This window comes from Pinus tabuliformis, chromosome 6, assembly GCF_031772625.1.
Source record: "Pinus tabuliformis cultivar Carrire ecotype Pingquan chromosome 6, CPIR1, whole genome shotgun sequence".
Classification (NCBI taxonomy): domain Eukaryota; kingdom Viridiplantae; phylum Streptophyta; class Pinopsida; order Pinales; family Pinaceae; genus Pinus; species Pinus tabuliformis.
This window is the reverse complement of record NC_142292.1, coordinates 2,095,144,906-2,095,165,148: the sequence shown is the minus strand read 5'-3', so window position 1 is coordinate 2,095,165,148 and position 20,243 is coordinate 2,095,144,906. Positions and strand designations below refer to the sequence as shown.

The 20,243-nt window shown below is 37.2% G+C and overlaps 1 protein-coding gene across 2 annotated transcripts; it reads left to right on the top strand.

The window, feature by feature from the left end:
• The first annotated feature begins 722 nt into the window (after positions 1 to 722).
• On the top strand, positions 723 to 12,380 carry LOC149267607 (zinc finger CCCH domain-containing protein 17-like). Of its 2 annotated transcripts, none has more exons than XM_089433691.1 (13): positions 723 to 1,116; positions 1,455 to 1,559; positions 1,644 to 1,736; positions 1,826 to 1,933; positions 8,663 to 8,809; positions 9,025 to 9,144; positions 9,240 to 9,299; positions 10,123 to 10,220; positions 10,469 to 10,881; positions 11,029 to 11,118; positions 11,320 to 11,403; positions 11,616 to 11,703; positions 11,903 to 12,380. In XM_089433691.1, exons 1-9 carry the CDS (start codon positions 835 to 837, stop codon positions 10,599 to 10,601), a joined length of 1,146 nt encoding a protein of 381 aa, XP_089289817.1. In that variant the 5' UTR covers positions 723 to 834; the 3' UTR covers positions 10,602 to 10,881; positions 11,029 to 11,118; positions 11,320 to 11,403; positions 11,616 to 11,703; positions 11,903 to 12,380. The 2 variants fall into 2 exon arrangements, with proteins under 2 accessions (XP_089289817.1, XP_089289814.1); XM_089433688.1 differs by having other exon boundaries at positions 11,320 to 11,408.
• Positions 12,381 to 20,243: the final 7,863 nt, after the last annotated feature.

Here is a 20,243-nt window from a genome sequence, read left to right as displayed (position 1 = left end):
TCAGTAAATGCTTTCTTAATCACCCTTCTTTAATTCACCCTCTCATTCTTTCTCCCGGAGCATACATCTTCTCTCTTGTGCTTTTGATTCTTTCTTAATCATCCCCTTTTTAGTCAGTGTCCCGCTCTTTCTATTAGAGACATACATCTTGTCTCTGGCGATTTTGATTGTCAAGGCCTTAAAAGAGACCATAGTAGTCCTATCCCCAATCTTGAACAAATGTTTTCAAGCATGAAGTTATGATTCCCGATCATGCTCAAATTCATTGACCCTCATAAGGTGGGACAACTTGGACCAAGCCTATTTTTCTTCATCAAAAGAGATGAGGTGAAGGTCCTTAGACATAGTTTCGAATTCTTCTTAAATGCCCCGGTGATGTAAACAAAAAAACTCACGAGCATGTCAACCATGCATATCCACCAAAATCATAACCATGCATACCTATAACAAAAAAAATAAACATCTAGTTCCAAAATAAACATGCATACCTATAACGAAAAAAAATCGATAATAATCACAGTAAAACTGAGAAAAACACATGCATTAAATTCCAAGATTCCAAAAATAAAATGGGATGAAAACATTAGATTCCAAGATTCTAAAATTAAAAGTGAAATGGATGAAAACCTTAAGTTCCAAGATTCCAAAAATAGGAAAACGTAACAAATCCCAATACCAATAAATAATACTTGGGAAGGGTAGAGTGGATGATGACAGTTACACAGTGAAAGAGAAAGAGAAGGCGAGAAAGCGAGCGAGATTTTGAATGATATTTGGCGAACGACAAGCGCGAAGAAGCACCCAAGTTTTATCTCTCTCTACCTGCTGGCAGCCATGGGAGCGGGCACGCAATTCATCTCAGAGAAACCCGCACCACACCTGAAAAAGTGTAGCCGAAGCCACACCTGCAAAAACGTTGGAGCTCCAAAGAAAAATGAAGAAGACAGGGATAGACGGGGGAGAGGTCAGACTCGGAAAAAGATTCAGAAAGCCTGCCGTTACTGGCTCGCAGGCAATTGCATGCACACGGGAGATGACTGCAAATATCTGCACTCCCATGTTGTTGGAGGCTCCGATGTCACTTTCTTGACAAAGCTCGTTGGCCACAGTAACAAGGTATGTAGCTTCTCGGCTTCCTTATTTGCTCTGCATATTCTTAGCTTGTTTTGGTTGGCTTCTGGTTTTCTCGCTCCCTCTGCATACTCTTGGTTTGCCCGTTATTTGTTGGTTTCCTTATTTTATGTCCTCTGTTTCTTGGTTTCCTTGTCTTTTTTCCATATCCATTTGATTTGCTTGGTTTCCTTGTCTTTTCTCCATATCCATTTGATTTGCTTGGTTTCCTTGTCTTTTTTTCCATATCCATTTGATTTGCTTGGTTTTCTTGTTTTATGTGGTTTGTTTCTGGGTTTTCTTATCTTCTTTGCATATCCATTTGATTTACTTCCTTCCCACAGGCTATTCGAGGGATTGCTTTTCCTTCTCATTTAGGCGCTGCGGACAAACTCTATTCCGCTGCACAAGACAACAAGCTTATGGTCTGGGACTGCCATACAGGCCAGGTACTCTGACCTTTTATTTACACTCAACTCTTATACTGTCTATAAATATCTTCATCGAAGCTTAACGTCCTCTTTCTTAAACAGGGTACACATATTCCTTTACATGGCGTGAGCGAAGCTGGATGCCTCCTCAGTGAAGGTCCTTGGATTTTTGTTGGCGTTCCTAACGCTGTCAAGGTAATTTAACGGGATTAAACTTAGTATTAGAATTGTTTTTGTCAGTGTGATTTTCTTCAGGTTGCTAACACGGTGGATTTATATTTCAGGCTTGGAATACTCTCACGTCCACGGAACAATCTTTAGATGGCCCCAGGGGACAAGTTCATGCCCTTGCTGTCGTTAATCAAATGCAAATGCTTTTTGCTGGAACAGAAGTGAGTCTCCTAAACTGCTTTGGCTTGTGTAGTCATATTTGTTGTGACAAACCCCCTGATCCAAGGAGAGATGGTCAGCGGGTTACTTGACTCCCCTGCCGTTGACCGGATTTCTCTTTTTTGAAATACATAATGCCAAAACCAATTTCCTTCATATGTACAGACTACACCAGTTGACCCGACAATTGACTCATGGGACTTGTCATGAGACTTCTTGACACCACCGCATATCATGACATGGCCAAAGATATCTGAATCCTCTACAGAAATACACAGTGGCCAAAGGAATCAGAATTTTGACATTGTTTACTGAGAAATGCGTACTGATAATGACAGACAACCACGTGCGGATGTCACCATTTATTTATAAAACTAGCATATGCAGCATCTTCTGCTGTATACTGAAAGTGCACTATTCGTATATATTATCGTAACCAAAATGATTAGGGGGAGGACAGTCCTTCAGCTCAAACCCAATCCTTGACCTCTCCATCTGTATTCATTATTATGCCTAGTTTTTACAATTGAGGAGTGGATGAGGCCCATGTACTGGCCAACCTGTTCTCGTTGTTCTAGCCTGGCAAGAATAGAGACCTGAAAGCTTAATTTGTCATTAAGTACCCACCAATACGATGGTGCAATCTACAGGCCTACTCCAAGGAAGGCTAAAGTGACGTTCAGGCTAGTCCCCTGTAGATTAGGTTGCATGCTTAAGTCTTGCTGAACCATGATGTATATCTGCTCATATAAGAGCTTTGTAAAGTCTCCACGAAGAAGTTCTTGTTTATCATGAAACTTAACACCTATAGGAAAATTTCCCCTTTCACTAGTCTACCATGTCAAATCATCTTAGGCAAATAAAAAATTGCACAAGGATAAAAACAACTAAGATCTACCATAGAATCCAACCCTGTGAGTTGCATGCAACAAGGTCATCTTTCATTCGTAAACCTTACCTTATATTTTTAACTTTGACAGTGACGAGGATAAATTGGTGGAGTTGCTTGGTTTCTAGTATCTACTACAGAGGTCACAATGTAGTTGCAATGTTTGAACCGGAATTGGACCCAGAGTTTAATGTACAATTTCAGCAAGACAACCATTCTGTCATACTATTATGACACCTAGATTTTTAACTCAGAAATTTAAGACATTTTGTTAGCTAGAATTGGAAATATGTTAAATTTTTGTATGTTCTATGCTTAGAGCGATTTACTTCAATTTTCTTAATAACTTAATATCAATATCCAGATGAGCAATCACATCAGCATGAGAGTAAAATGCAGATAGAACATAAACATAAACAGTATTAGACAAGCCAAGACAAGAGGACACAAGATGTGGCACCAGGCAGGGAAAACCCCAATGCGGGGAAAAACTTGATCAGTTCTTCTTATATTCTTCAATAGTTCAGCAGAAAGAGAGATAGTAGAAATATACAAATCTGAGATTTTACGACAGCAGCAGAAAGTACATGACAGTCTTGAACCGATCATTAAGAGTGTTGTAGCATATCCTGATACAACATTCCTCCGATTGCAAGCTGCTCCAGCAATTCTGGTTAGGGCGCAATATGCAGCCCTAAACTCCCTTGACTGTGAGAAATTGCTGATCCGATATGGGCACCTGAAGTAGTCCTAAACTTCCTTCATAATCTCAAACAGCCCTAAGAGAGCAGCCCTAAGAAATCCTTGCTGTGGTGCTGTGGCTTGTGGACTAGCACATAGCAACACTGTAGTAAATGTCCTCAAAACATCATCAACGCAGCAGCACTTTCAAGCATCTAGCTGTGTACATATGCTGATCTATGGAGCAGATCTCTTCAACGCATTCCTTCAATGACTGTGGCTTATCAACCTAGCAAGCAGTCCTTAAGGCATGCCTAGAACATCTTCCTTCATCACACTGTCATCTACAACTATGTCACAAGGTTCGTCGAACTTTAACCTTGAGGTTCGAATTTTGGCGAACCTTAAAAAAAATTCGAGGTTCGGCGAACATCATAGCCATTGACCAAGTCCATAGATGAAAACTCATAACTTCATGTCACAACTCAAGCTTGTAATTTATCCTTGCAGTTTCCATGTCCATGATAGCATTTTTGATGTTTACTGATGTTGATTTCTTACTATTTTATCCTATAATTCACTATATATATATATATATAGACGAACCTAATGGCGAATCTCATCAAAACATTCGAACTCAAACCGAACCTAATCATTGTCGAACCCGAACCATGTGACATTGATCTACAACAAACACGTTGTCTTTCTAGGCTTCTAAATGTTGTGTGAAGACTTCTTTTTGCTGCGGCCTAGGGCTCATCTTAGACAGAGGCTAGGACTCCTACAAACTGCAGATGAGATCCTTTCTTTACTGTGGATGAGGGCTTCCCATTTGACAGTGGTAGGTCCACTTGACTATGAGTTAAGGGGCCCTTTTGACAGCGGATTAGGGCTCCCTGTTTGCTGCGTATTCGAGCTTCTTCTTGGCAGCGAATAGGACCTCCCTTGACTGCGGATTTAGGGCTCTCTTGGCAGCAGATTAGGGCCTCCCTTAAGTGTGGATTAAGGCTCCCTTTGACCTGTGATTAGAGCACCTTTAGGACTGCGGCTAGGGCTTCTCCTTAGGCCTGCTTCATTGCGGCTAGATCTTCCTTTTGGACAGCGGCTAGGGCTTTTCCTTAGGACTCCTTCACTGCGACTAGATCTTCTTTTTGGACAGCGGCTACGCTTCTCCGTAGGCCTCCTTCACTGCAGCTAGATCTCCCTTTTGGATAGCGGCTAGGCTTCTCCTTTGGCCTCATTCACTACGACTAGTTCTCCCTTTTGGACAACGACTAGGCTTCCTCCATCAACTGTGCATAGGTCTCCTCTTAACTGCGACCAAACTGCTGCTAGGGCTTCTTTAGGTGACTGGGTCCAGATCTCTTAAATAACCCTTTCCACTACGTCCTCCTTGTGAGAGGACAAACCCAAACCAGTGGAGAGGAGAGATCAAGAGAGGTGTGTGTGTATCTCAAATGACCTGAAGACTCTTCTATTTATAATGCTACGTTGAGGTTGAGCTAGGGTAATTTGCTCGCTGGCCGACCTTGACAAATTGTCAAATAATACAAATAAATTCATATCTCCATAAATACATGTTGGAATCGGATGATCTTTGGATCAATCCTACACCTCTCGAAGAGAGGAATCCAAGAAAAATATCAGCTGCCATAAATAAGATGACCCACATGGAGTGCCCTAGTTGCCAATTTTAACAATATATCAATGTACAATTTCTAGCAAGGCAACCTTTTCTATCACGCTGTCTTTTCCCTTACTGGGCAACGCCTATACAGTATTTTGACACCTAGATATTAAACTCAGAAATTTAAGACATTCTGTTAGCTAGAATTGGGTATATCAACGTGCAATTTTCAGCAAGGCAACCATTCTGTCATGCTGTCTTTTCCCTTATTGGTCAACACCTATACAATATTTTGACATCTAGATTTTGAACTCAGAAACTTAAGGCCTCAGCGTAAACTTTTAGTAGTGAGATTATTATTATCATGCTATTAATTCCATGGAAAGGACGTCCTTTTTGTTTTTACTCCAAATCGATTGGAATTTCACAGCCAAATTAAAAATCTAGCCAAGCGAACAAAATAGCGTGCAACCATTTAATGTTACAGGAAGAGGATTATAGTGAGGGCATACAATCATGCATCTATTATGCGTTCATGTAGAAGGAACATGGAACTATGTAAGGAAAACTATGATCGGTCGCGAGAAACTTTGCCTTCAACAAGAAACTGAAAAAAGAAATAAAAATCACTCAGTATAGCTGTCGGCTCCATCATCTCTATTTCCTTCTAGCTTATGCCTCCTTCAGTACTATTTCTCTATTAATTTCAGTTCATGATTCCAATTATTGCCTGTGGCAGAATCTATTGGTTGATGTTTATTTAGGTTTGCCATGTCTTCTTGAAGAGAAAATATTAAAACACTTGGGCTTCGTAACCAATAGAAAACTAAAATCTACTGTGCACTTTAACATACCTTGGTATTGATTTTGAACACAGATAAAGATCGAACAAAAGGAAGAGCTCTGAAGCTTGGACACCAAACAAAAGTGAGGCAACAAGATGGACTGAAGAGCATTTGAACCTAATCAAAAGCATCTGTCATGTAATGAAAGGGCTACCACCCACTCCCCTACTATACCCAGTAGGAAAGCATTTACAGTACTGTCTAGATTGGTATAAGCATAAGGTCCCTAATTCTCCTCCCGTCCTTTGACAGTCTGCCCATAGAGCAGTTGCCACCCGCTAGCTTGGGAGCAAACTAGGGATTCCAGAAGTGCTTTTCTACCTCCACCCTGCCTATATATGTTGCTTATACCGGGATTCGAGAGGAAATCCTCCACCCATCAACCACTAAATTTTTGCAATTTTAGTACTTCCACCCTATATTAGGAATCCAAAGGACACCAATTTTAATTATTGAATAAGGGAAAACTAGATCTCCAGAAAATAACTATGCTTAATGGAAGAGAAGAGGATTCCAAGTCAGTTGTAGTGTTATGGAGTAAGAGAATAATCCGTGACATTCTCACATTTTACCTATTAGCAGCAACTAGCCAATGGAATGGCTGCTACCTCTTTGCCTTAAGAAAAATAATCACCAACGAAACAATAGCATACTAAAATATGTGATAACTCATTCATTGAAGAATCAATTAACACACAAGGAGAAGAGGAAATGCATCATACACGTATATAAGGAGCAAAGAAAACGATCCCCACATAGGGTTTCAGGCATCAGTCAAAACGCCCTCTAATTTTTGTAGATTGGTAAATATCAAGGGTGAATTCGAATAGCTCGAACTCACCTCTGCTGCTGCGATTTCCAAGTCAAGGAAATCTATCCTCCAGCCTTTCTGTTTTGCGCGCTTTCCTTTTCTCCTGCCATCAATATTTTGTTCATCCCTTGCTTCTCGCTTATATTTTAGAAGTCTCATATCCTGGTATTTTTGGACTTCATTCATCGGGTTCTGTTTTGAGTTATAACTCAGCTCGTGGGTGCAACCGTTCTCTGCTTGGTAGTATCACGAGTCCCGTTTCCTTTCTCCTCCCTTAAGCCCTTGTCTCTCCCTATGTTATCAAATCCATCTCCCCCTAAAAAAAAATCCCCGGGACATCCCCTTACCATAATCTAACCGCTCCCTGCCTCGTTGAATCCCTCACTTCACGTAGGCAAATTTCATTCTGCTAGATCATGAGGGGAGGTTCATTGGTTTGTTTTGCCTTGCTGCCCCAAGATATTTTTTTTCAACCAATTATATACTACCCAGTTAATGTTTAGTTTCAGATTCTTTATTGTTGTTGGCCTTGTCACTCCCTAGAGTTTTGTTGGCCAAAGATCTTGTGCCACTTGGTTCTTTTCTTTTTGCATGCCACCTGTCAGCCTCCTTTGGTCCATGACAACCACAAGTCCTCCAAGCAACGATCCCCCTTCGACCTTGGAAAATTTGTCCCATGACCTAGTTCTGTTTTTTTTTTGGTCAAATACTTACATTATTTAAAATTCATGAAGGAAATAAGTAGGGGGGGTGTTGTCACATTTGTAGTGTGTTTTCTTTCATTAGCTAAACTCTAGGTCATGACCAGTGTGTTCGAAATCGGTGGAACTAGCCAGTCCGACTGGGTTGGGTGTTGAACTAGTCCGTTTCACGGCCTTGAACTGAAAGTGGCCGGTTCGGTCCCGAACTGACTGATTCTATACAATTTGACCAAAGACATTCCAAATGTAATTAAAAACATAAAATAAAATAAAATAAACATGAATTTTTGAGTGGGGCGGCATAACTTTCAAGCCTATGGCTCTTGAATCCTTATCCAATTTATGGTAATGTCCTCCTTTATTTTTTATTTTCATCCTTTTACTTAAATTTTCAACATTAACATGAAATCATTGAGGATTTTTTGGAGTGGTTCCAACTTCATTGGATTTAATATGGAGAAAGCAAATTTTTAGAGCTCGCTCAAAATCTAGTAGACTTAACCGTTTCTCAGGATTTCAAGACTGGGGGAATTGCAATGTTTCCATTGGATTTTGTCATGTACGAGGGTATGGAACTAGTAATTAATCAAGATCACCAAACCGTCTATGTACCCTGATGTTAGTGGCATTGGTTGTCAAACTCCTTTATCATGACCCTATGAAAAATGTACCCATCACTCAAACAAAATCTTGACTCAACATGCTACGCTTTTTCTATCTTATTTTAATGCTTAGAGTGTGATATTGATGACGCAGGTCCCAACAGAGGCAATGGTTATGATGATATGTATGTATTTGTTGTAGCATGATTTTTTTTTTTTTTTTTAAATGCTAGAGGCCATCTAGAGCCTATTTTTCGTTGTATTTTCGTTTCAGAGATGAATTGCACTCGATGCTATTTTGGTTATGTGCACCCTTACATGCTATATCAATGAGAATTTTTGCTTGTCTGTGTATAAAATGCTTTGGATTCATACGAATGCACATGACTATATATCTTTTTCTTTAAAATTTGAATGTATGTATTTTTGGCCGACCAATTCTCTGGTCCGGTTTTTTAGTGGTTCTGGTCCGGTTTCAACTGGTTCTCAGTTTGCCAGTTTGGTTCCGATAACATTGGTCGTGACTTTATTACATTATATAGCGCCACTGATTGCGTTGACTTACCAATTTACAGGATGGCACTATTTTTGCATGGAAATTTAATTCTCCAGCCAATGCCTTTGAACCTGCAGTTTCCCTCGCAGGGCACACCCTGCCTGTTGTCTCATTGGTCTCAGGGGCAGGAAGACTCTACTCTGCTTCCATGGACCACACAATAAGGGTATGTTTCTTTGCTTCTCGTCCACTACTTTTATTTGTATTTGTTTACACAGTAAGATAAAAGAAAAATTGGGCTAACCTGGTTAATAAAAGCACAAATAAACATTGTTTTTCTTGCAAGCTTTGATGTTTTTCATTCACTTACAATTTTAGAAAATGAATTATGTACCCAATTCCAGATGAGTTTATATTTGACAGTTGTAAAGAAATTCACAGGTTTGGGATATGGAAAGTTTTCAATGTATACAGACCTTGAGGGATCACAAGTCAGTTGTAATGTCTCTTCTCTGTTGGGATGACTATCTCTTGTCGTGCTCATTAGACAACACGGTGAAGGTAAGGAAGACTTCATCATATGTCCATGTTTTATTCAGGAAATAGAATGGTGCGCAAACTTCATTGGAATTTCTAACTCATCAAATGCAATGCAGGTATGGGCCGCTACATCAAGTGGAGCCTTGGAAGTGACTTACACTCATAGCGAAAAGAATGTATGTTATCTAATCCTCTCTACCTATAACAATTGTGTACATTTTATAATTAGTTTTTTTATCCATGCAACAACCTATTTACTTAGTTGCAGTGCAATGCTATTTTTCTATTCATGATTTATCTACTAAGTTGCATTGCAACGTGCTTCTATCTGGCATGGTGGTCCTAGGATCTGAAATCAAAGAGGGGTAACCAGTCCATGGGGATGGTGTGACCTCTTTATTTTTTTTAAAGCCAAAGTGACATCTAGATTATTTATTAATTATTTTAATCATACATGTTTCGTTCTGCTGCAATTCTTTAGTTAGTTTTATGATTTATAAGTCTCAGTAGTTGAAGGACGCCAAGGCCCAAGGGCAAGACATTTGTGCATCAGAAATTATTTAGTGGGTTTTATGATTTATAAGTCTTGGCATTTGAAGGACCCCAAGGCCCAAAGGCAAGACATTTGTGCATCAGAAACTAGATACCACAGTAAAATCAAATTCCACGAGAAAGTTTATGATTCATTCCTTTAATGGTTTCTTTACTTCTTTCAAATCTAAACATCCAGGTTGGGAGCTTTTAATGTATTTTATTGGAAAATCAACTACACTTACTACGCTAAATCTCTGATATTTTGCAAACTTGAACTTGTCTGTTTTATTGTTATCATTATTATTTTAATGCAGCAAGGCCTTGCATGCAAGTGATATTTTGTTTTTTGTGTATGGTGTAAGAATCGAGTCAAACAATCCTATTAAGTCACTAGATGTTGGACGGTTTAGTTTTCTTTTCTCAGAATTAAGTGGAGTTAATTTATTTTGGTTTTGCTTCTCACAGGGTGTTCTTGCCCTATGTGGAATGAATGACGAACAATCCAAGCCTGTCTTGCTTTGTTCCTGCAACGATAACAGTGTGCGCCTCTACGACTTGCCATCGTAAGTATAGCTGCTCTTGAGTTCATTATACTAAAATATTGGAAAATGGAAAAGCATTTTTGATCATTCTGAGAATGAAAACAAGTTGGGCTTCAGAATGCCTTTGGGCTATTTCGGGGTCATTTTGTCCTTGTTTTAAAAATATTTAATGGAGTAGGAAATTGTTGATGTGCTCATTTATGGAGTTACATGAATGTGCTCATATTGTCTGCTTTTTGGTAAAATAACATTTACGGGTTTTGTCTCAGGTTTAAAGAACGATGTAGACTGTTCTCGAGACATGAGGTGCGAGTATTCCAGCTTGGATCTGGTGGATTATTTTTCACTGGTGATGGAGAGGGGGAACTTAAAGTATGGAAATGGGATACCCAGACTCTGTGAGAGGCTGAGACAACCTATAAGAGTTTTGTTGTAATTAAGAGTCTCCAGTTGAAATGCTACTGTGGTCACTCCTTATAAAAGTGACCCTTGTTCATATCTCCCACATGTGAAGCTCCTTCTGTACTCTTTTCACTTAGCATACTCTAACTACATCCACGCCGCTATGATCGTATTGGTCTGTGGAATAAACTCACATTGACAGAGGTATCTTTAGATGGCCCTGGGCACAAATTCATTACCTGGTTTTGTCGCTAATCATATGCCTTTCACTGAAACACAAGTAAGTCTCCTGCTTTCTTTCTGTAATCATCTGTGTCATGTGTTTTGCTTTATTAAGTAAAATCTAGTTATATGTATGGCATCTTCTGTTTACTGTAGTTATAGTTTTCTCCATTTTAATTTTTTCTATAACATTATTTGTTGACAGAGAAGTGGAGGACATTTTCCATCCCATCAGCTGTGCATCACATACAAACTAATTTTGTCTCCACCACCCACAATCATTTACTGGCTTTTGGTAAGATTTGGGACCGTATTTATCAATTTACGGTCTTATCAAAGTTTTCTATACTTTCAGTTTCATTTCAGATCCATTTATACTTTTTATGAAATGTGGTAATGCACTTTCAGAAGTTGATGGCATATTTCTCTGAGAGTAGGCTTTCATAATTGTATTGTCATTTATCTGCATATTTTGAGAAACACATTTCTTTTGCAGGTGGGCTATGATATTTTCCATCTCATCGTATGTGCATCGTGCAAACTGATTTTCTTTCCTCCCACAATCATTTACTAGCCCTCAGTAAGGTTTGGAAATTGGGACCATATTTATCAATTTATGGTGTTATCAAATCTTCTTCCAATACCTTCAATTTCATTTCAGATCCATTTATATTTTTTTATGAACAGCTGTAATGGATCTTTGGAATTAGATGATATATTCTCCTGAGACAAGACTTTCTTTGTTGTATTGTCATTTATCTGCATGTTTTGAGGGACACATTTATTTTGCAGGTGGGCTATGACACTTTCCGCCTTCTAAAATGTGCATCAGATGCAAACTGGATTTTTTTTTCCATCCACAATCATTTACTGGCCCTTGGTAAGCTTTGGGACGATATTTATCAATTTATGGTCTTATCAAAGCTTTCTATACCTTCTGTTTCATTTCAGAATCGATCCATCTATACTTTTATGTGGTAATGCATTTTTTGAGATTTGATGATACATCCTCATTAGAGTAGAGTTTCATGATTCTATTGTCATTTATTTGCATATTTTGAAGGGCATTTATTTTGCAGGTGAGTTATTGCTGGGGCTGCTCCGTTGTTGACCAAGTTCCACAAGCTGTGGGCTTTGTTAGTTTAGGATATCCTTTTGGTGTGCGGCTGCATCAATAATCTTTGGTAGGCACCACAAATCTACTCTGCAGTCTCCAAAATCAAAGGCAGTATTGCAGCCATTCCCTTCTTGCAAAGCAAAGCCCAGTAGATGCAAAAATAATGGCACGTCCTGTGTACTTTGGACGATGTTCGAAAGGTTTAGATGTGAGATACCTGGGTTGTAAGATACTTGTTGGTGAGGCTGATTAGGCTGTGCGACAGCTATCACATTGCTCAATCAAGAAATATTTGATTCTCTCACTGTTGGACTTGATTTGATTATTTTTTCCCCTTTGGTATAGTGTTGATCAAGATACGGGACTGGTTGAATATACTGTTACTGGTTAGCATTGAGTGTGAATATCTCATCTTCTTCTCAGTTTCAAGAGTAAACTTATATTTCCTAGATGTTCCTAGTGGAAAATGTTTGAATAATTTTGGTATGCAAATATCTTGTCTTCTTCTCAGTTTGAAGTGGAAACTTGTATTTTCAAAATGCACCCAGTGCAAAATGTTTCAATAATTTTGGTGATCTGATAAGTATACGTTGTGCAAACTTACATCTATTCTCATTAATTAGATGGTGCCTAGGCTGCGTCGATTTTTACTCACTATTACACGAGCAAACATTCATCCTTGCCATCCGTCACAAGATGGTCCAGAACGTCGTTAATGATGTGAACTTATCGATTTGACATACATATGTCATTATATTTTGAAACTGGCCCAAAGAATTTGATATGAATGTGCAAGAGTGACTGTGCTTGAGTTTGAAACTAGCCCAAACAATTTGTCATGAAAGTGCAGGAGTGATTATGCTTAAGATCCAAGTGAACCCTTAAGTGACTATTGATTTTGTTTCCTTTAAGTGAATACATGAAAATATTTATGTGAGATGACTGCATGGTTATTCAGAAAAATTTTAGTTTATATATTTGCTTTAGTTGATTAGATCTTGAAATATGGAATCCTTGAAATTAGGTTTGCAAATTCAAGCTTCAGATTAAACCCCTGAAATGTGTATAGCATCATGAGAAACAATGCTTCGATTTGACCCCTGAAATGTCTATAGCATCATGAGAAACAATGCTTCGAGTTGACCCCCGAAACATCTACAGCATCATGAGAAACAATGCTTTGATTTGACGGAGTGCTGTATTATTAAGTTAGATCTGTCAACAAATTTGTAATGAGCTTTTCAGATAGAACAAAATTTATTTGCAGGTCAGATTCATATCAGAGTGTTCATTAAGATATCAACCTCTAATAAACCCCAAGTTTATTTACTGAGAAATAATGAGATTTGGCTCAATAAAACTTACAAACTTGGTAAGGAAGCCTAGATTTGAAAATATAGGTTATTAAATATTAGGATGCACGTATGACAAAATGTAAATGAGACATCTAGGAAAAAAAGGAAAACCTAAAACCAGTTTCTTTTTTTTGTTATTTTCGCCTCATTTTCAGATTTAACATCTACCTTCTGAATATAGAGCTAAACTTCTTCAATAACTTTCTGGCACGTTTCTTTGTTTCTTTTTTTCTTTTCTTCCTTCTATTTTGAGGTTGACCTATGTTGCTATCCATTTCAGTGGAAAGGGATATGGAAATCTTAAATAAGACGATATAAAGCAATGATTATCAAAGACGAGCCCATGTAATGTGACATTAAATAAATAAGTAGTTTGTTTGTGTGGGTATGCAGTGAAGAGAAATTGTTAGTCCTCGAGCTTTTAAAAGACTAAGAAAGGCAACTTACCTCTGCCATTTCAAGGGGCATTCCAAGAATATCTTTGTATAAGCCCAAATGGTAATAATATTTACCAATCATTTTCCTATGTTCACAAGTGATGATCTCATTACTCATCTTATCTAGGTTCCACGCCAACTTACTATTTATTTTTAATTAACACAGTGAAATGGCACCTAAAATTAGAAACAGGGTGTGAAGGTTTTATTGCACCGAGAGAAACAACCTAAGTGATGGTGGCCTGGGTGGTGGGAAAGCTCCGTTGTGTAATGTTCCATTCATTGAATCTTGACAGAGCACCGGGTGAATTGAACCGTGAATTGGGCGAGTTGAATGGCAGGGCAATGGCTTACACCCAACAAATCCCAAGTTTGATATGCACCTCAAAGGTAGTATAGGCCGAGAATGTATATGTCGGCCTGTGTAAAATGTTCCATTAATCAAGAAAACTCTCTTCATTTTAGAAGTCTCAATAGAAGACGCTACAGAATAATTCAAGAAATTCACTGTGTGTCTTGGTGCTTTGTGGGCTGTTGAGGAGATCTACTGTGAAGCCGACTTATTGTCTTTAAGCCAAAGTCTGTGGTTCTTGAAACAGGTCAAGAGAGAGATTACAAATATCATTCTTTACACTCATAAAACGTTTTCCAATGCTATATTGTTGTGGTTGTGACCCGTTTTATGTACAGAAACCTTCGTTTCTCGCTTTTTAATGTTTTCAAGGATTGCTTCGTGAATCAAACTACATGGTTCAATTTCCCACTATGAATAACTGGACTTGGTTTTTCTAGAAAGAGTCACTTGAGAAGCCCTCTATTGTGTAGTACATATACTCACAAAAGAGAATTCCATGTCATGAATGCCCACGAGCTAAGTGATTGGATTGTTTGAAACTAGTGCATGGAAGAAAGTCTAGTGGGGATCCAAACCTTTTTCGCGCACACCAAGTAAAGGTAAATAAGCGACATCCAAAGGAGCTCTCCACCTTTGGGACACACTTGATGAACAAAGCATTCCTCTTGATCTGAAATTGAGGCACTAATATAGCCCACGTGAGTCACCAACACGTATCTTGTAGAAAAAACCAAATATGTTCTATGCAGTTTCAACATTCAATCTGACAATGTTCAAATTTGTTTTATCCAATTTCAACGGTCAATCTGCTAATGTTGAGCTCCCGCAAATTTGTAATGCCAAGATAAGAAATCTACATGTTGGAACTATTTGTAATGCCAAGATAAGAAATCTACATGTTGGAACTAGATGGAGACCATATATTCTCCTGAATACTTGAGACCTAAGTGTTGGTCCTTTCAAAGCATTTACGTTGGGCTATTCTCACATAACATAAATTTTCATGGAATTATCTTTATTTTTGTTTTATTCTTTTTTCTGGGTGGTCTTTTGTGAGGATCGAGGCTTTACTTTCTCCTTAATAAATTTCCGGCGATCCAATGCATCTACTTATAACATTCAGTGGCTAACCTTCCTAGAGGTCATCATCTTTAATGATCATGGAAGAGGCATTTGCTTTTAAAAACTTGTTGGTAGTTAGTTTGATTAAATTTAAAATGATTGCTTTATTACCATGGCATCCTTTCGACATTTAACATGAACTGATTTCTTGGACTCTGTATCTTTATGGCATCCTTTCGACATTTAACATGAACTGATTTCTTAGACTCCGTATCTTTATCAAGTGTGTTTAGAGATCTTTTTGAGAGTTATGGCCTTTCATTATTGGACACTTGTAAATTTAATTTAAAATTGTACAATACATAGCTGCTTTCCATTTGGCATAATGTTGCTCACTTTATCCTCGTAGTCACTGTCCAATTGGCATAGTGTTGTTCAATTTAAGCTCATCGCATTCCGAGGACATGGACATTTGACTTACATGTTATCTAAAGCCCAAGATTCCTACCATTTTTACGTATTATCTCATCCCTTCTTGTAGATCTTTTAACGAGCTTTCGATATTTTTAACATATATTGTATTGAGAGTACGAATTCTACACAAAAGGTATGCATGCCAATAGGAGATATCATTAGTAATTTTCCCATCACCAAAGTCTAAAGATTCTTCGACATAATTCAAAAAGCTACAAAAATACAAAGAACGCAAAGAGGAGATATCACTAGCAATTTGTTCATCACCATAGGAATTTTTTAGTGTTCATGTGGACGTCGCCGCTAGGGTCTAGGGCACCCACGCGCCTCCCATGATCTAGGGACTTGTGGGTGGTTAGGGAAGCATTTCTCCATGTCCCCATTTTTTAGGAAACATGGGGAAACACATAAGGAAACATTTTTCCGATGTGTGGAGTGCATTTCCCAAAAACGGGCTCTTATAGGCTTTCCCTGCGCCCCCCCACCGTGATTTTTTGCCTGTAGCCCTTAAAAAAAAGAAGGCACAAAGCCTTCTAAGGACTAAAATCTATCTTTAACTCATGTTTCACATGCAAAGTTCAAGTTAAATGTAGTACATGGATGTAGAGGAGTAGCTAATGGCCTCCTCGATGCTCATTTTGTTTCATTGTCCGTTGTGAATTTTCAGTTTTAGCTTTTGAGCCTCAACTCTAGAGGTTGATGGCACTAGATTGAGTCTTGACATTTGAGCAATTCCAATTTATTGTTCCATACATAAAAATCTACCAATTTGCTTAGTACTATTTATATTTTAGAATGAAGAAGGTTGGACTTACATCAATGAATTTCATTTATGAATTACTATATTTTTGAATCCAAACTTGAATTGTGTTTATATCATTTGCGAACATGAATGTAGTATTAACTAAATTTAATTTGAATTGTGTTTAATTCAGTATGAACTCAATTCAAAATTGCAAATGATATAAACACAATTCAAATTTGGATTCAAAAATATAGTAATTCTTTTTGTTCCATTTTCAATCTGGTTCCCTGTCTCTAGGTCGTAGCGTTTTTGGTTTGATGGGGTTGTCACTTTTTGTTTCTCTTTGTCTTCTGTTTCCAGTTGGCTACGTTTTCTTTGTTCTTTCATGAATTTCAGACATGGAGTTAAGTTTTCGCACAATTGCCCTAATGTTTAGGATCTATTATTTGTCTCTTTTATCTTTTATGTTATAGTAGATGTTCTCGGATTTTTTTATTTATTTTTTGTTATGTTAATACTAGTGTTGAAACAAAAGCATATGACCAAAATTACTTTTCAAAAACAATTAAGCTTATTAATAATAGAATGCAAAAATTATCATTGTAAAAATGGTTGCACAAAATATTTATAGAACATTATAAATTGACATTTAAAATAAACCCCAAAAAGACCATAGATATTATCCTTACAAAATATTTCATCATAATAATATTAAATAAGTAAAAGAACTTGTTTACTTGTTTAACTTTCTTTGTAAATTAGGTTCTTTCAATGTGAGCCATTTCCATTCAATTTTTTATAATTCGAGATTTTTTTATTGATATAAGGTTGGATCGTATTATAATTATTTTTATAGAAGTAGGGATGTTGCATTGGTGCTTAGGTCGGTCATTATATAAATATATATGTCAACTTCAAAGGCCTCTTCATTTCATTGCCTTAGGTTGATCATGTTTTAGACTATTTGTGGTATGTCATTATGCTATATGGATGTCCTCGATATGCCTCAGATTCGACAACTGTTGGGAAATGTCAATTTAGATATAGGAGAGCGAATTCAAGAGCAATTATACATTTTTCAAGCAGCTGGTTTCGACATACAAGACAATGGGATGTACATAACCATATATAGTTTCCCTTACATTTGTGAAAGGGTGAATATTTATTTGAAATTCATTATCACAAGGAGAAACATAGATGAGTTGCATCGAAAAAACTTGAGAAATATACATTATTATCACGGACAACTAAAGCGAGGTGTGTGTGTATATATATAAAGATGGCAAAGATATTTTTAGTACAATTTAATACTCTATTCTAGCATGAAATATATTTATTAATAAAATAGACCATAATGTAATTTATATATTTTTTAGTTTATGGTTATATTATTTATAGGTTATGTATTGATAATATTTGGCTTTAACTAATTATTATTAATATGTTTAAATTATGTTTCATGTTTAAATATGTTCATAATGGTTGACTTTAATTAATTAATTATCATTAATATGTTGAAATTATGTTTTATGGTGAAATTGTTCTTAGTTTGTATATGTTGATAATGGGTGACTTTAATTAATTAATTATGATTAATATCTTTAAATTATGATTCACAAAGTTTTGTAATGGTGGACCATACATATATAACTACAACCAATTTAATATACGTTAATTTTAACAAATTAATATTTTTTTCAAAGAAAAAAAAACTTATATATTCATGTATATAAGAATATATACATTTCAGTCCATTAAATTTGTTATCCTCAGAGGACTTGGTAAGAAGATTCATCTTTCCACTTGCATCCCTATTTTCAAAAAACCTCCTTTTGCTTTACATCCTATTTTTTTCTATCTCATGTCTTCTTTAGATCCTCTAAAATCTTTGTCAAAGATGGGGGATATGTACAAAAAACCAGACAACAAAATGCAAGGAAGGAAGGTAACTTGAGTGGAGGAGTTACAACTAGAACCCCCTAGCATTGATTTCTTTCCTAATGTTGTATTCATATATCCAATGCTTCTTTCGAGAGGGCATATGCTTCCATGTTTAGTTCTCAAAAAATATGGTTGAAATGTGGTTGAAGCCCAATAGATGCAGCGTTATTGTTGGAGCCTCTACCTGGCAAGTATGTGTTGTATAGAAAATGTCTTTGATTAAAATAAATGACAACACCAACGCCGCAGTGAGGAGGATCTCCTTCACTCGTGCCATCAAAATATCCCCCAAGGATATCATAGTCAAGATATTGAATTTGTATAGCGCGCTGAGATGTAGTTTTCTTATCAAACTTGAATTCCTTTGCAAATGAAATGATTCTCAAGGCACATATATCACAAGAAATATCTTTCTTTTGGAATAGTCTAGAAATTACGAGCACGCCAAATACTATCTAATAGAAAGCAATGCAAATTAGTCAAAGAGCGCACTCATTTGTCTAGGAGCCCTTTTCTAATGTTGCCTTCAAGAAAAGGGGAATTCCAATGAGCTTTAGGAGGAAATTATGTGCGAATCAAGGTATATACCTGAGAAACAAAGGAACATTTGACGAAAAGGTGAAGTGCAGATTCTATCTGAGATTTGCATAGCGTACATCAGCTTGGACACCACCATCCACAAGAGGAGAGTGCTTCCCAAGTGACTAGTTTGTTGTTGATTACTAACTTGGTTGATATTTTGGATTTTAAAGGAGCATTGAGTTTCAATATGGCTTTCCACCACCATTGTTTAGGACCCTCAAAAACATCTTCAATTCATGCCTTGTATCCTAGCTTAGTTGTGAAATCTCCAGAAATAGGATCTCTAGAACAACAAAGTGAATCCAGGATATTTAGCTCGAGAGAGATGAAATTATGGTAGAGCAAGTGTATATATCGATCCCATTCCACTGCAAGATCACCTTGGAATCTTAAGTGTTGGGCTGATTTCCATCTTGTTATGCCACAAACTTGAGGAGATTGTATTGCAACATCAAATAAGCGGAAAATGTTTGTTGCCATTAGCCTTTATAATAAGGGGGGAGCTAGAAAATAGTCTTCATTGGCTCCATGCCACAGGTCCTTGTCGATTCAGATTTGTGTTTCATTACCAATTTTCCAAGCTATCCATTTCCCAATCATATGGAAATGAAGCTACCTATGCTTTCCAAACAGTTAATCATTTTGAAGATTTGTTTCAAAGGCAGGTCCATTCTATTATAGAAAGACCATTGAAATATTTACTACTTACAGTTACTTGTGTCCATATTGATTTACCTGTTAAAATCCTTCACAAGATCCTACTAGCCAGGGCATTGGCAAAGAGAAAGGAATTCTTGAGACCCCAACCATTTATCTCTTTTGGTGCAGTAAGTCTGGGCCACTTAATAAGAGACATGCTAAGCTGTGGTCTAGATCTTGTCCATAGGAAGATGTAACTAATTCAATGAATACAATTAAGGATGCCCTTAAGAACATAGGATATAGATAGTCAGTAGACAAGAATGTTTTCTAAAACATATTCTAAGAGAACCGCGCCGCCACCGCAAGAAAGGAGACGATGAGTCCAAACTAAAATTCGAGCTTCGCCTTTCTTAATGAGCCATTACCAGTTAACCTTTCTGTATTTATTGGGTTTTAATTAGAACCAAATATCTTTGAGGCCCTCCTCTAGCGATTTAATGGGGAAATTGGAATGTATGAATAGACAAGAGCCATAACGAGCCCGAGATTTCGTGGCAGATCAGAGCGGATTTCTTAGTTTTAATTAACATACCAACGGATTTATAGGTGTCAAGAATAATTTCCAATGCATAAATGTTCCTTTGAGTGCCTTGTAGGCATATGAGGACATCATCAACAAAAAGGAGACGTGAAACTTGAACAAATTCGAA

Excerpts from the sequence above, each read along its gene's own strand:
- LOC149267607 (XM_089433691.1), top strand. The coding sequence starts at position 835 with ATGGGAGCGGGCACGCAATTCATCTCAGAGAAACCCGCACCACACCTG. Across the intron at positions 1,934-8,662 it reads TGCTTTTTGCTGGAACAGAA|GATGGCACTATTTTTGCATG; the intron begins GTGAGTCTCCTA and ends ACCAATTTACAG. Across the intron at positions 9,145-9,239 it reads CATTAGACAACACGGTGAAG|GTATGGGCCGCTACATCAAG; the intron begins GTAAGGAAGACT and ends AATGCAATGCAG.